The sequence below is a fragment of the Terrapene carolina genome, unplaced genomic scaffold (genome assembly GCF_002925995.2).
Source record: "Terrapene carolina triunguis isolate 2854851 unplaced genomic scaffold, T_m_triunguis-2.0 Scaffold95, whole genome shotgun sequence".
Taxonomy (NCBI): Eukaryota; Metazoa; Chordata; order Testudines; family Emydidae; genus Terrapene; species Terrapene triunguis.
In genome coordinates, this window is record NW_020664446.1 from 31,722,814 (window position 1) to 31,739,467 (window position 16,654).

A 16,654-nucleotide genomic window follows, 5' to 3' on the forward strand; every position below is an offset into this window, starting at 1 on the left:
TTGGCCAATCAGAAATCATAAACTTTAATTAATCTGCTCTCTCCAAGTAAACAACCAAAGGGGAATCAAGACAAAAAAATTCACATACCACTTGGTCATTGTCAAAAAGTTCAATAACCACATTAGGTGGATTTTGTACTACTGTCTGTGGGTCTCCATAGATTTCAATTTCATTAAATATAAGCGTTTGGTCCCACATAGGATTCAGAGTTGCATGGATGATCTCTGTTGTTTTGCTTTGATGGAGGAATGAAACATGAGCATATGGATCTGAAAGACCATACAAAGATTTAGAAAATATAATTTAAAAAAACCAAGCATGGCCAGATCCTCAGATGATGGAAATTGGCCCATGTACACCAGATGAAGATCTGGCCCACATTATTTTCCTTCCCTCTTTGTCTCCTCCCAGTTCAAGTCTCTTTACCTCAGTCTATAACAAACACCTATGGATGGTGATAGCAGGCAGCAAGCAACCCTATTACAAAGTATAACATTCCACTGTATTGATTAGAAAAATCTTATCCTGCTAGTATTAAAAGCAGTGCATGTAACTCTAAAATGTAATATTCATAGACACCACAGTGAAAGTGAAAGTGGGGTAGAAATACCTGGATCCATAACTCTCCACGCACTGTAATGAATATGTAACCCTCTGGAGTGGAAGGGTGTTATGTATGAACCTCTGCATGTGAGCTATGAAAACTAATCTGACCTGAACCTTCACTTATTCCTCCATTGAAACTTTCTTGAGGCTTGAAAAGTTTACCATTTTCCCTTCACTTTCACGTGCCTGTGTACTTCCTGTTCTAGCTTGAATCAGAAGTTCAAGTGCCTTAACACCATCACCAATAAATCAATCAATCAATCAATAAAAAATGTTGGCCTGATTATAAACAAGTAATGTCCAGAAATCTCCTGGGGAGATTTCTAATCTGGTCTTGGGGACCAAAGATTGCTTAGCGGAGCTAACCCTGAGGGGAAAAGAAACAGACACAATCCCATTGCCCTGGGTACTTGCCCACCATAACTGTCAAAACTCATCTGTGAATTCCCCATGATGACAGGTATCCCAGTTTTTCCTTTAAGAAGTCTCTTCACTCTGTGTTTGTTGTATCATAGCATTAAAACCTATCCTTTCTGTCCAAAGCACTCAAGAGCCATCAAGTCACTGGCGGTCCACACAGGTGAATCTAGTGGCAGAATTGAGGCTGTTACAAGATTGGTAATATTTTTCATGATCAAGCATGCCTGGATTTGAAACTACAACTTGGAGGTGATAGTCTTCATATTTCGTTACTAGTTTCCTGAGCCATCTGGTTCCCTCTTCAAAGCCCTTCATGATATACAAATACATCATAACACACAATGGAATGGTTAACACAGAACTGATGATGAACTTTTAAATTCTCAGTTTGGTTACCGCAGAGTTTGCTCTGTGCACATCTTGAACACCATAATAATGTGTGTAACGATTAAAATGTCCTATGAATCAGAAAATTAGCCTGAAAACTAAAATGAAATTTTGGCTATACTAGACTCCTCTTACAATTACTGATATATATCCTCTATTTAAGCTTCTCCTTGATGCCTCTGTTGATGTACAACTCCATGGACTCATAAATAATACAAAGAGATCATTCTAGTTCTGACTAGTTGCTGAACAATAAATTCTACCAGGCTATTGCACAGATCAAGCTTTGGCCTCAAACATGCTTATTTATGGCAGCCCCCTTCCTCTTGTGAAACAGAACTAAATGATTAAAGTGTTCTAGGCCTACTATTAGGTAGACCTCTAAATCATTGGGATCTCTGAAGAAGGTATCTGATGATGGATATTAACATTTCCTGTACAAATTGCCATTACCAAGCACCAGAGGCTATTTTAAAGGTTATCTTTAGGTCAGCTTCAACGGCCTCTAGCTAAGTAACTAATCCAAGTTTTATGTACTTTTATGTAAACCTTCAAACATTATTGCTGTTAAACTACAAGTTTAGGCGTTTAGGTTTATGTGTGTCTGCATCTGAGGTATATGTCAATTGGGGGGGGAGGGTTGTTGTAGATCCTTTGTATTTCTTTTTAAGTGCTGCATATTCAAATAAGTCCAAAACAGTGACATATGCTATGTGCATAGAAATTGAACTCAGACAACATATGAGAAAACAGCATCACTGCTACAATATACTTCATTCTATGTTTCTATAACAAATTATGGAATGCACTAGATATGTTCAATTAATAATAAAAAGGGAAGAAGAGGAAGAGAGAAGATGGAAACGTGGAAAAACAAACAAAACCCCTGAAAAACCCAGCCCCCCCCATCCACAGTGTATTCATTCTATCCCTACTCTGTTAGAAGTTCAAAGTCATGTTTATACAGTATCCCATTCTGTCTACGCAGTGGAATTTTTCATTGCAACTAACAAACATTAAATACTTGAGTACCTCATTAACTATTAGTTTACTCTAGATGATAAAGATACAGACTGATACACCCAGGTAGAAATATCTAAGACTTTCCTTATGGATGGAGCTATGATAAAGTCATACAAATGAATACCAGGAGTAAAAGTGATTTGTCTGATCATCATGCTACCATGGATAAACTACTAAAGTTTATAAATCTTTACAATAGATCATGTGGCACTATTGCCTATTCAGGGTAAAACATTTTTAGTTCCTGTACAATTAAGCACTAATTAATACCTTTGTACAAATAAACAAGACTCATGCTTAGCAGTAAGGTACATACAATCTGCAATTTCTGTACAAGTCAATATTAGTGCTAACGTAATATAAAACTTTAGATAAAGCAAGAACTTGTTGATACAACAAGCAGATATAGCTTGATTCACCGCTGCTACCCTATGGGGGGTGGGGCAGGGTTACACACTGCATAGTCTTGGGCCAAAAAGGAGAAGCTAGGGCCCAGGAGAGATTCATCCATGGGGAAGTATAAGCAATGTTTGCACAACCTCTCTCCCTACAGGAGAGATGCTGGGAGAGCTGTCAAGGGGGTACTGCTGAATCAGTGCATTTCCCGGATGCACTAGCCACCCCTCTTTGTTGGACAGTACTGTGCACTTTGGGGATGTGCTGGCCAGCTCCGGATCCCACTCAGTAAAGCTGTAATTACTGCCATAGGGGCCTACAGCAGGTGAATCAAGCTATCCTATAGCTGAAATAAGCTATTCATTCATTGTAGGGAGTGGGTTTGTTGACTTGAATAGGATTTTTCCATACCTGAAAAGCTGTCTTTGTCTAAAGCAATAAGATTTCTTGCCTGATAGATGTAGCAGCGAAGGTGGTAACTATACACTCCTATACAAAATAAACAAAATGAGAGTCCAAATGTAGTGGCTAGAATTAAACAAGTGTGATTCTTTTAATTAGGCTATTTTGCATTTATAAAACAGGCATTCAATGGCTTCTCAACCAAAGAACGAGCAATTTTAGCACCATGTATTAACTTGGTTATTTGTGACCAGTGTACTGGTACTATCAGGCTAATGTATGGGAGCTGCTTCTACAGCCCAGCACAAAGTAGATGCCATTCAGTTTTTTCACTTCTGACTCTGCAGGAGACTTTAAAAAGTCCTAACAAATTACTCTATTCAAAAGAGTCTGATAATCAGATGTAACTTCTCATGCACCTGTCTGCAATTATATGAGATTAGAGGTCAGGACCAGCAGTTCTTTCTTCAAGACTTCGAAGGTAGAAGTAGCACTGAAAACTGCAGGATTCACCCCAAAGCAAGCTAGCCCCGAATGTATTTTTGAACATTTTTTAATTCCTCTCTGTCTGCCCCAAATCCAGAATGTTGGTCAATACAGTTCACTGGCTTACTTTGGGCCAAAGCCTGATCCCATGAATTCAATACAAGTGTTGCCATTGACTCAAAAGGGAGCAGGAGCTTATTTAAGCATATTAGACATTTTATTTAAAACAATAAAATTCCATAAAATAGTTTTATTAGCTCAACATCTGAAGATCAGAGGGTAAATAGAAACAAAAGTCTGAACTGAAAACTTTTTTTTGGGCTTGGCTTTTTATTTTCAGCTAAATCCTATTTGAATTCTGAAAACCAGTTAAAGGGCTTGTAAACCAAAGCTCTAGTTCCTTCCTCTGATACTTCCTCCTCTCCCCCTCCCTCCCCCCAAAGTGTATGTTATGCTCAGGACAGGTAATTCTTCATTTTCCACCATTGCTTGGTTACAGCAGAATTTAGCAAGCTGCTCCCAGATTTATTTGACTATGGTTAAAAGGAAGGGAGAGGAGACAACTCAGGGGTACCAGTAGACTGTAATAAGAGCATGTGTACAAACAGGAAGAGATGAGCTGAGAGAGGACTGTTTGGATCTAGATCTGGATTATGTTTAGATTAGGGTTTGAGGCTGAAATGCAGCTCAGTTTTATATTCAGATTTGGCAAGGGTAAATCTGGTTGGCTGCTTTGATTAGGTAGCCAATGAAACAAGCATTTGGCTCCAAAAGAGTAGAGTGAATGGAGGGTCAATAGCACAACTGTCTATATTGCTCTATTACTATCTATCAATCTACTTTAGGTATCTGTAAGGCACCTATCAACATGGGAATTAAGCATCTCTAAATTTTCATATAATTATGAGCTACTAGAGATTATTTGACCCATATTCTTTAATCCAGTTTATTGGTTTTGGTCCTGTTCACTCAAATATTTTTATTAACTTTTCTCCTGATAGGATTTATATTTAGATCTTCAAATGATGGAAACAGACAAAGTTGAACATTATTAGCCGTATTATGCATTGTTTGTCTTCCAGTAGCCACTCTAGGCCCCAGACAAGGCTCTGACCATCATTGTGCTAGGAGACGTACGAGCATATAGTTAAAATACAGACACTGTCCCAAACAATTTACAATCTTAGTTAGTAACAAGATGCAACAAGTGGATGCGACAAGTACGCTGGTGGGGTGTGGGGGAAGGAGGATGGGGTAACAATGTGGTTCACTACCTGGCTACTGATTATCAGTGATCGGTACGCATAACAACAGAAGTGAGTCATTAAACAGGGATCTGGCAAAAACCTACTGTCAAAACTGCAGGAAACAATTGGAGTGTTGGCACCAAATACACGTGTGGCAGACTCCTTGGCTTTTTCTGAGCTTTTCGCCTCTTCTTCATCAAGGCTAGTGTCTGCTCCCTAAAATCATATACAAAACCACTGATATTTACATATACAGAAATAACCTGATCTTTATGTTAATGGCTTCTTATGTACACACTGGGCTTCATTCGCTCCTGTTGGGGCAAGAAGAGGTGCAAATTGTACTTCCCTGAACAAATGAAGCCTAGTGTACAGCAGAAGAAGTTCATGCTTGGCTGCAGGCAAAGGTGTTTGCTCTGCCACTCTCCTTTGGGAAGACAATTTTTAAGTTGCAGTCAGAGCGCTATAGAAATCAGTCTGGTAGTCATATCCACTTCCTGGCCAATGCTGCCTGATTTGGGGGGTAAATTGGCCACTTGCAAGCAGGGCAGATGAGAAGGAGGGAAAGAGGGAACAATTGTTTTGGGGGCCTGAGCTTGGGGGACCCCAAAATGTATAATGTCTGTGTAAATAAAGTGAAATGGGAGGGGCTGGATGTCAGTGAACATGATGTACCAGGGCCCCCCATTTCTCTCGATGGGCCTGCCTGCAAGCACCCTACCCTGGCCACCAACCTCCTTTAGAGAGCTATTCTGTTGCTGGGGGCGTTATCCCCCCAGTTACACTGGCACAAGCTGGCAGCAACTATAAGAACATAAGAAAGGCCGTACCGGGTCAGACCAAAGGTCCATCTAGCCCAGTATCCTGTCTACCGACAGTGGCCAATGCCAGGTGCCCCAGAGGGAGTGAACCTAACTATGAGCTGTGTCTAGCTCAATATTTATTAGTTAATAAAGGTTAAAAGGAACAGACACTAAAAAGCAAATTTTCAAAACTCCATGGGACTCAGGCCCCAGGGAAGTGGAGGAAAGAAAATAGATATTATAAACTAGATGCCTGTTATTTGCTGCTTATGATGCAAAACAAGAAAAAAAAATGTAGAGCCACTGCCACAAACTGCATTTTCCCTAGTATGATGCCACCATCCTTTCTGTATCCAATATCCTAGTAAAATATATTGCTTTTTCACACTATGTTCTTTACACTATTCCCTAGTTAATGCCTTAGCATATACAATGTATCCTTTCATAAACCTATGGAATAATTAAATTGTGATGATCTCTTAGTGACCATATAGATATCTTTCTATCTCCCCCCCCCCACTTGTTTGATTGCCTCTAGATGCAAATATCCAGCAGAGGCAATTCCTGTCCATACCTATTACTGACACAGTTACTCTTTATGCATTTGATTTATACCCTTGAGCAGCTTTACTATAGTTGGACCAGCTCCTTTGCTTTTCCAGGCGGGTGGGTCACCTTGGGGTTCAGTTTCTGCTGCCAAGTCTCATAACATGCTAACAGATAAATAATTCTAGGAGTCAAATAATATACGTATTATGCAGGAGGTCAGACAATATGATCATAATGGTCCCTTCTGGCCTTGAAGCCTATGAATGCCTCAGTCACACAACAATTTAATGGTTATAAAGCATCTCATGCAGTAGCTTGCTGTATTTAATAACATGTTAATGTTCCACCACTAATTTTAAAACTTATTTTCCTGTTAATTAAACAATTACTACTGTGATTTTACTACTTACAAGAGCACCTTCAAGTTTAAAGATAGCTGCTGCACCATGTGTGTCTGAAGGAGCCATTTTTCTTCTCCAGCGTCTACGGCGGAATGTATCAGAACTGCGTGGTTTCCAGTGAAACTTCCAGCCAATCAAAGATGCATATTCCCATCCTTCTTGATCTTCATGGGATGCCATTACCTAGGAGACATCAGAAGAAATACAAACCATCCACACTGTACTTACATAAATGTCATAAAAAGTCTGCAATAGTTACAACAAAAACAATCAACCCTTTTCAAAATAAACTCTAAGTGAAAGACAAAGACACTATTCTACAGCAGGAAAGGGAACTGACTGCATGTCAAATAAAGTTGTTTTAAAATATTTTTCTGTGGGTAGAAACAGAATGTTGTTCTGCACTCACTTATCTGTGAGATTCATTTCAAACACATTTACCTCTAAAATCATGTATTATGTGTAAGAAATAGAAACCCTTAACTACAGTTCTAATCTGCTCCTTTTACCTTTACTCCTGTTGCTTGGCTTGGATCCTTTTTGCGTTTTCGCACCAGTCTTCGCCGTCTGTGTATATGATACATTTTCTCTGCAGCAACCCAGGACTTCGGTTTATTGTCTGGAGGAATTGTAATTCCATATTCCCACCCTAGAACAGGATTTGTTAGTTATCTTTCAGATAAACAGTGTGAGTTATAAACAAGAGGAGTTTGGGTTCTGCAGATGGTCAAGTTTCATTGGAAATAAAATAAAAAATCATAAGGGACTATTTTAGTATTGCCAACCCTAAACATTTAAAAGTCATGGGTCATGTCACAAAAAAAATCAATATTTTGACTTTAAAATCATGAGATTTTATTTTTTAAAAATACATTTGGAGTTCTTTTTATTTACTTACTGGATTTTGAGACTATAGGGCGCATTGGGGTCATATTTGCATTCTTTACAATGGGGAGGGCTAGAAACTTACTTTTTATTTTAAATGGAAGCTGGAATTCAAACATAATCACATGACCTCAGGTTTTAAGAGACTCACCAATTATTGTGAGAAACATGACAAAATCACAAGATTTGGCAACACTGCTTTTTCTATTTCCACTGTACAGAATTGGAATTCAACAGCCAGAATTCTGGGGTCCAGATTTTTATGTAGTCTGACTTTCTGCTGTGGAATGTATTATGACCTCATGCACTGAGACTTAACCTTAGCACAGATGGCAAAACTACATAAGAGGAGTAAGAAAACTTAGATTCCAATGATGCCAAACAGCCAGTTGTTTCACTGGACTTTAAAAAAAAGAAAATAGCTATCCGAGAGTCTTCGGTTCTTTAGAATTCATCCAAATTCATAATAGTACTGCAGACTTCTGGGCTTCAGATACTCTTCTCTTAAAACTGTCCCTTCTACTTTCCCAAGTTCCTTGTTTCTTGAACTATTATAGAAATGTTTCATAGATTCCTTGTTTACTGGCAGGCTTTGAAGTCAAATATTTCCCCCAAACATCCCTATAGTATCCTAACAATCATCTCGTTACATGGTTTACACCGCACCGACACCCTCTTGAACCATTTGCTGCTGGATCAATGGGTCCATCTTGTATTTGGATTAATTATGAGCATGTGGAAATAAGAGCAGTTCTAGTAACAAAGAGTCTCTCTTTACTGTGCTTGCGAATTTCTAAAGTTCATAAGACCAGTGGTCCATCTAATCTAGTATCCTGTCTCAGACAGTGGCCAGTACCAGGCGCTTCATAGAAAGGCACAGGAAACCCCATCATTGACAGCTTTATAACCAGCCCATGATGTAAGTTTCTTCCTAACCCTTTTCAGTCAGAGTTGGGTTATGCCCAGAAGATTGAGGCTTTATTTTCCTTTTAATATAACTGTGGATATTCTCATTGCCTATGTAAGTATCTCATTATCTATATCAGTCCTTTTTTAAATCCTACTAAGCTTTTGGCCTCAGTGGTATCTTGTGACAATGAGTGCTTAACAACTTAAACAAGACACAAAAAAGTACACTACCTTGGATTCTGCTTGATGAAATGCGATTACATACACAGCAGACAACCTATGAAACTTCACCTACTGTGCAAAATGGTGGTGCCTGTGATCCAAGGAAGGCCAGGTTTTTTTGTTACTAGTACTTTGCATAATGTCATGGCAAATTCATGTCCTACTATGGGATGCTGCATAATGTAGTGTGGTTTTTTTGTACTGATGATAGACTGGTGAGTAAAAGTAGGGTAAAAATGGGAATAGATATAGGTAGTGGGCATTTTTAATTGTGGATTCCTTTTGTAACTGGTACCAGTTTGCTGGGGACATGGTCCCTCAAGTGTAAATATTGGCATTAAGATGAAATAGATAATAATGAACTACTTGAAGCATGTGGCTTTGTCTACACTAGATTCTTCATTAAAATTTCCCATATTGCTACCACTAATGCATCTTCACTGCTGGGAGCCCTAGACTAGATTGTCGTCTGACCCTCTTCAGAGAAATCCCCCAAAGGCCAGTATGGGGTTGATGTAGGTCCTGCAGTGTAGATCCCTAGACCCACTATGCACTCTCTGTTGGATCCAGGGGAATGGTAGCTGAGTCCTTTTTCTGCACAGGAAGAGGAGAAATGTGCATAGGGGTCTCCTTAGTATGTCAGTCTTGAGGGTAGAATCGGACGCCCTGTTATTTCAGCCCATAGATTTCCCAGGTGGAAATATTCAACCATTACTTTATATTTTAACGCTGATGGCAGTTTTGCCTGAGTAGAGAATGCAGTATCATTCCTTTGGACTGCGATCTGGCATTTTGTCCCTTCAGCCTATTGCACTGAATTCTCCAAAGGAACACACAAATGAAGAACCACCAGTTTTCAGGCAAACCACCAGAACTTAAAAATAAATGCACATGTGATTCCAGGTGGAAAAGGGGAGTATGACTGTGGTCCTACTGGCTTAAATAAGTATAACACACGCTCAGGCTAGGTCTACACTACCCGCCTGAATCGGCGGGTAGAAATCGACCTCTCGGGGATCGATTTATCGCATCCCGTCAGGACGCGACAATCGATCCCCGAATCGACGCTCTTACTCCACCAGCGAAGGTGGGAGTAAGAGCCGTCGACGGGAAGCCGCGGAGGTCGATTTTGCCGCCGTCCTCACAGCGGGGTAAGTCGGCTGCGATACGTCAAATTAATTTGTGTATCTTAAATCGACCCCCCCCTGTAGTGAAGACGTAGCCTCAGTCTCTCATGCACCTGCAGACTATTTCATTCAACACCAGCCTACATCATCATCATTATGGAATTGACCAGAGATCCCAATCAGGATGGGAACCCCATTGGGATAAGCACTGTACAAACATCCAGAAAGAGCTGGTTCCTGCCCCAAACAAATTACAATCTAATATAAAACAATAAGATGAGTGTAACAAACAACTGGAGTATGAGGGTAACAGTTTTATAACTGTGTGCTTACATAGCTATCCAAAACTTTATGGTCCTAAATCATAACATTTTTTTAAAATTATGAAACAACAGCTAGATTCTCCATAAGTTAAGGTTGCAGCCGAGTTTCTATTTAAAGCCACATTTTGCCTCTTCTTTAAGTTCTACCATGCACAAAAACCAAATCTGCCTTGAAATATAAAAACTTCCCAGAAATCACTAATGTTCCTCTACCTAGTTACTAACATGCTCTTGGTTACTTGTATTTCAAAATATTGTAGTGAGACATAACCTGTTGAAAGTTTTGGAATACATTCTTCTATCTGATTGTGAAGAGTTTGTCCTAATAAGTATACTATAAACAGTTAATCTTACCTTTCTCATCCACCGCTCAATTTATATCATATATCCAAGCATCATCCTCCCAGATCCATCCAGGGGGACAGGTAATCTCACCAGGTGGTGCAGTTTTTTCTCCATTCTTTCAGGTAGAAAAAAACCAAAAGGTTATTATGTAAAAAATGCACATGTAGCATAACCATATTGTAAGGCTGTATAGGAAGTTGGTTTGATGGGCTCAAACCACCCACTCTCAGCTGCAACTCAGGATGAAGCAAATATTTTTGTAATAAATAGCTGGTGAAACATCACTGTATTCTTCTGTACTAACTTGTTTTAGGACACATTTTCCTAAAGTCAAAATAAAATGTTAGACATTTCAAAAGCCCATCATGCAGTGAAAAATTAGGAAAAGGGGGGAGCAAAATAGCTCACAGCTAAGCAGAACTCTTGTAACCAGAATTTTAAAAAATGAAAAGTATTAATTTATAAGAATCTCACCACATCTGTGTAGGGCTCCTCAGCTGCTTTCCATTCTCCTCCAGGATAACGACTCTCATTTTGGTACACTTCATCTGTAAACTCACTATGACCTGCATCAGCTTCAGTCAGCAAACTGTGAAGTCAGAAGCAAATATATTAGCAAAGCAAATCGTTAAACTACAATTACTGAATAGAACTACTGTAGAGTGTGTGCACATGTGCGTGCATACAAAAAATTATCACCATCCTCCAATGGATGGCTGAGTAATTCTGAGTCTATGTGCCAAAAGCCCTATTGCTATTAGCTAATGGAGATTTTTCTTCAGCCGCAGTGGTAGAGGCCTGTGCTTTTGGAGTTTTATTGCACTGTCACTGTGGAGTTCCAACTATCCATAGTGTGCAGTATAGACCACATAAAGACTGCTTTTCCTAGAATTTCCCACGATTGCTATCTAGTCCTGCTTTGAACGCTCTCAAAAAGTGTATATATGTAAATATATAAAATACTAATGCATATCAGATGAGAACACACATATTTCATATGTACACATATAAAATATAAACAATTCTCACATCAGAGTTTTCTTTCACCTTTTCTTCAAGTCTTTCGATCACTTATTCCGTGTAAATCACAGGTATTTTTCAAGCCTATTTTGTCCATTTACACTGCACTAAATACAATAGTACAATAGTGCTGGATCACTGTTATAGTTTAGTGACTGACAGTCATAACATGAAAAAAAAATCAACATTTCCCTGAAGACTACCTACGAGCTACACATGACTACACATAAGCTAACTTAGGCTAAGGAGGGGAAAGGCAATTAAATGAGCTGCCAGCTGATTCTTTTGTCGCAGCTAGTTTATTTGTTCATTAAAATGTTGCTGAAATGCATCCAATATCAAACTTTTTCATCCACATTACAGTACTCAAGTTTCCCAATTTTTCAAAAAAAATGTTAGCTGTCCTGTGAATTTGGACTACCTTGACTTTTCTCCACCTCCTCCTAGGTGTGACTGAGTTTAAAAAGAAAGTCAAATATTTTACTGATATATTTTTTAAACTGTAAACATGATAATTAAAACATTACTAATTATTTCAGATAAAATAAATTTCTCCAGTTTTAATTGCCTGGCAGATTCGATTTCAGAAAGAGCTGAAATCTGTTTTGTAATGCCATCTACTGGTCAAATAAAGTTGTGTGGGTTATTTTCTGTCTAGTGGAAGAGATCATTGTATTTATAATTGTATTTATTTCATATTTTTACAAGAGGCTTTTCTTCTTTATCAGCTGAACTGTTCTTAAATGTATACTTATTGCTTTTCTGCATGTCATAGACCATCAATTGAAAAAATTAATCTTGAAAATCATGAAGATTTAATTGCTAAATTTTAAGAAGGACTCAACAGCCGGTCTCTTCCTGTTGTGCAGTGGCAGTCCTCCTATGCATGCTCAATACCAGAACACAAGAAGAAAACACAGAGGTGAAATTCTTGGTCCTACTGAAATCAATGGGAATTTTTGGGCCAGAATTTCACTACTAGTAACTATTACAGTTTAATCCATTCTATCTCTATGTATGTGAACATGCACTGTTATTAGGCTGCATCCCTTCAAAAAGCAAAATAAATAAATAAAAATTAAAAGCCCCATTGGATGATCTCCCCATCTAGATGATGATTTGTACACTGTGTGGATATGATGTGAACTGGATGTTTATAATGGACTCCACGGTAAGCTGAAATCGGAAGAAGTTTTTGTTAAACAGACAGCCACCTGATCTATTTTAGGTACTTATATGGCCGCATCGCTGTAGTAATCTGAGCCCCTCACAGTCTGCAGTGTATCCTTAGCGTTCTCTCAACACCTCAGTTGTACCTCCATGTTACAGATGGAGAACAGAGGCACAGAGAGTTTAAGTGACTTGCCCATGGTCACACAGCAAGTCTATTGCAGAGCAGGGAATTGAAAAATGGCACCAAGGTCTTTAGTGTCCCAGGCTAGTTCCCCTAATCACTGAAAATCCTTTTTACATGTTCACAGCAGAAGGTTCATCCTTCCTTCTAACGATGTAAACACGGATTGTACTGTTATTAAATAGCTTTTGCTGATTGGCTAACTTACTCTCCTTCTACAAAAATTCTGTTTAAAACCTGCCCAACCCCACTTAAACCCAAGAGATGAATTTATTCTGTACATTCTGAAAATAACTAGGAAACACTGCAAACCCCTTATTGCTGTTTGATTGTGTAGGAATCAGAAATCTGACCTTCTTTCAGGATCAACCATCCATTCTCCTTCCCACTCCCAGCCCTTTGGGGGCAAAAAGAACTCTCTTTTCAATTTAATTTTTCCTGTGACATCAGAAAACTTGTGGCGACCGACTAGTCCTGAGGTGCCCCACTTTCCAAACATAAGAGCCTGATTTTCATACTGTTTGAGAGAGAAGAATAAAAGAGCACTTTAGGGTCAAAAGAAAAGCTCTTAGGAAAATATAAGCATATATTTATGTAATCATTACAACTCAAACATTCTACTATATGTGGCCCATATCTGAAATCAAAGGACCAAGCTATCAGATAGAAAGTACGGGTAAGCTAGTCTTATAAACACCATTTATGGTGCACCATGTAAACAGAGATGGGTCACACTGATTTACCAAACCTGTCCATGTTCAAATCCAGACAAGTAGGTCAATCAGACAAAAATATTTGTTCCTTCAAACAGCTGGGTACCACTTTATTTCATGTCATTATTCATTACTAACCTCCCAAAGTGGCACTTAGAATAATGATATCAGAACTAGTGACTGGCAGAAGCTAAAGATGGTGCTTCAGAACATGATGTTAAAAAGTTTGTCTCAAATACAACTTTTCATATAACTAACAGCATCCTTTTCATGCTTGAGGGTGGCTCTTTGAAAATATGGCCCTCCAATGGATTTACTTACTGTTTCATACTCCAAACAGAAACAAGTAGGGGTGCTGTCTCTTCTATATCTGCTGTCTCCATCTCCTACCACATTTCCTCCTCACCCCTACTCTGCCACTGACAACTTCAATGATCCCTTCATCTCTTCCTCCTACCCTCATCTCAGTGCCTCTTCAATGCTGCCCTGTCTGCATTGAATCCCCTCCCAACCTACATCCTCTCTTCATTCAAATCTACAAACTTACTGCTTCCATGCTGCCTACAAGAGACAGCTTTAACTTTTTGGTAAATATATTTCCATTATAATGAGAACAGGTACCATAAATTAATCACTGCATGATCTTGTTAGTGTAAACCTTGTCCTTCTCCATGAACCCATGAGTCACATGTAAAATCGGATTATAAATTCATCAGGGCAGGCATGATAGGACTGATTCTGATCTTACACTAGTTTCACACGCTCATGCTTCCATTGTCTTTAATGGAATTATTCTTGATTTACACTGCTGTATGTTGAATCAAAATCTGATCCCAGATTGGTTTTGGTTTGGGGCTTTTTAACCCCTTCCTCCTGTAAAATTCCTGGAAAATTTTTGGATTACTGTACAAATAGTAAAAACTTTGTCCCATAATGTTTCGTATTTTATACTTTAGAAAGTGAATGTCAAAATCCATGATTTCTTTTTTAAATTACTTTCACTACAGGTGCCTGAGTACTGCCAACTCAACTAACTGTAGGGATGATGGCTACACAGGCTGCTGTCGTGATGTCATATGAGCATATCATGTCATATCAGCAACTATATAGATGTTGGTGTCCATTACTGGTTCAGCACATTGTAGCCATTAGTAGGAAGTGAACGAAAAGGATGCCTGAAGCTTATCATTAACAGAAGAATAAAATTGTTTCTTGGATTAGTCTAGATTCATCTGATATTTTGGTCTGTACGATTACAGCATACCAAGAAGGCTATTTTAAATATTATCCACCTAATTTTCACCATCCCATTACACATGGTAACTCTTAACACTACAATGTTATGGTATAGTCTCTTGTAATTGGAATTTGCTGGGTTTGCCTCAATTTTTCTGTAGTGTTTGTTTCAGTGAATCTTTCTGCTTGTGTGGAACCATTATTAACCAATACAGCCTATGCTCATCTATTCTTTGCTCAGATATGAACAAGCAATTAAAGTAGAAAGGTTCTTCACATAGCAACATGCTATGGGCCAGGTTTTAATCTTAATTATTCCAATATAAATCTAGAATCACTGTACTGAAGTCAGTGGAGTTGCTCCAGATTTACACCTATCTAATCAAGATCAGAATCTAGTTTTATGAGTATGTCAGAGACATCATCTGGAAGAGATGTTGGGTTTGATTCTCCACTACTTTGAACCTAATCTAGTCATTTATATCTATGCAAAATGAGTGTAAAATGACACAAGTAATTCATGTCAGAATTTCAGTACATTCCAGAGTAAGTGACAAAGTTTCATGTAAGAGTAATATATTTAACATTAGGAGTCATACCATTTCTGCAAAAACACTGAATGTTCCTTCTGCAAAGCTATTAAACTTCTTTTCAACTGCAGTCAACCCAAGCCAAATGTTAACTCGCAACTGCACTGGAATTTTGGCACCTTTGTTCTTGTCCTGTGGGTACTGGAATATGTAAAAAGAATTGTTATCCTCTGTTATCATAGTAGACAGTAAATGTAGGTTCTGAATAAATGTACATAATAGCTCAGACATATAGAAAATAATACATGGCTTATCCGAATACTCCTGCACTGCAGTTTCCTGCTTCAGTGGTTACTTCAAAATGTCTTTATCAGCAAAACCCCTATTGCTTGACAGATATTTCCAGAAAACATCCTAAAAGTAGAACCCCACGCTTGACTTACTGGCATGTAAGAGCTAAACATAGGAAGATTGTTGCTTAACTTCTTTCCTGTGTTTCCTTTCCAAAGTCTCACACACTAATGAGTTTGCCTCTGCCCAGTACTGAGAACAATTATAACTTCATAGTTCAGTGTTGGTATTAGTATTTCTTTGTCACAAGAGGCTTGAAATGCAGAGGTCAAAAAGAATGTTTCACTCAAATAGGAGGCAAGGGCTATACACAGTACACAGATGGACACACACTGGAAGTTTTAAGGTAAGAGATTGTCTGCACTTGGAAATTTCCTGGCATAACTATACTGATATACCAGTATAACTATAACTCTCTGTGTGGATACTCTTATCCTGGAATAAGAGTGCCTTTTTCTGGTTTAATTGACTTTCAAAGAGACAAACTTAACCAGAAAATGTCACTCTAATTCTGGAATAAGGGTGTGCACCCAGAGAGTTATACCAGTATAACTAAAGCAGTCTAATTATACTGGTATAGCTATGTGGGGAGATTTCCTTGTGTAGACAAGCCTTAAGTATTAGGATCAGATTAACATCCAAAAGTTTGAATATTTATCCGCAGCTTCTCTGAATTATTCAAATCCCACCCAGTAAGAGTCTCTCGCCACGACAGATCCATCCACATGCCTTCTAGCAGCATCAGCACCCACATTGGCTGAATAACCGGATCACACTTCCGAGCTTTTGGATGAGGTTCTGAGCCATGGACCAGAAGTTGATTCTGATTCTCTGTTACAATGGGCTTTCTCATCATACTCTGTGTGCTGTTTTGGGGAAAGCATCTGCAATTTGGCTCTTTGTGGCTGACACCTTGCA

At 38.7% G+C, this 16,654-nt stretch overlaps 1 protein-coding gene across 1 annotated transcript in view; it reads right to left on the bottom strand.

Annotated features, from left to right (window-relative positions):
• Positions 1-16,654, bottom strand: part of MYOF (myoferlin) — a 107,892-nt gene that overhangs the window by 23,637 nt on the left and 67,601 nt on the right. The window contains 9 exon segments of the mRNA XM_029911377.1: positions 89-270; positions 3,245-3,322; positions 5,073-5,184; positions 6,731-6,904; positions 7,231-7,370; positions 10,542-10,647; positions 11,007-11,121; positions 13,260-13,423; positions 15,455-15,586. Of these exon segments, the coding sequence (XP_029767237.1) occupies positions 89-270; positions 3,245-3,322; positions 5,073-5,184; positions 6,731-6,904; positions 7,231-7,370; positions 10,542-10,647; positions 11,007-11,121; positions 13,260-13,423; positions 15,455-15,586 (1,203 nt within the window).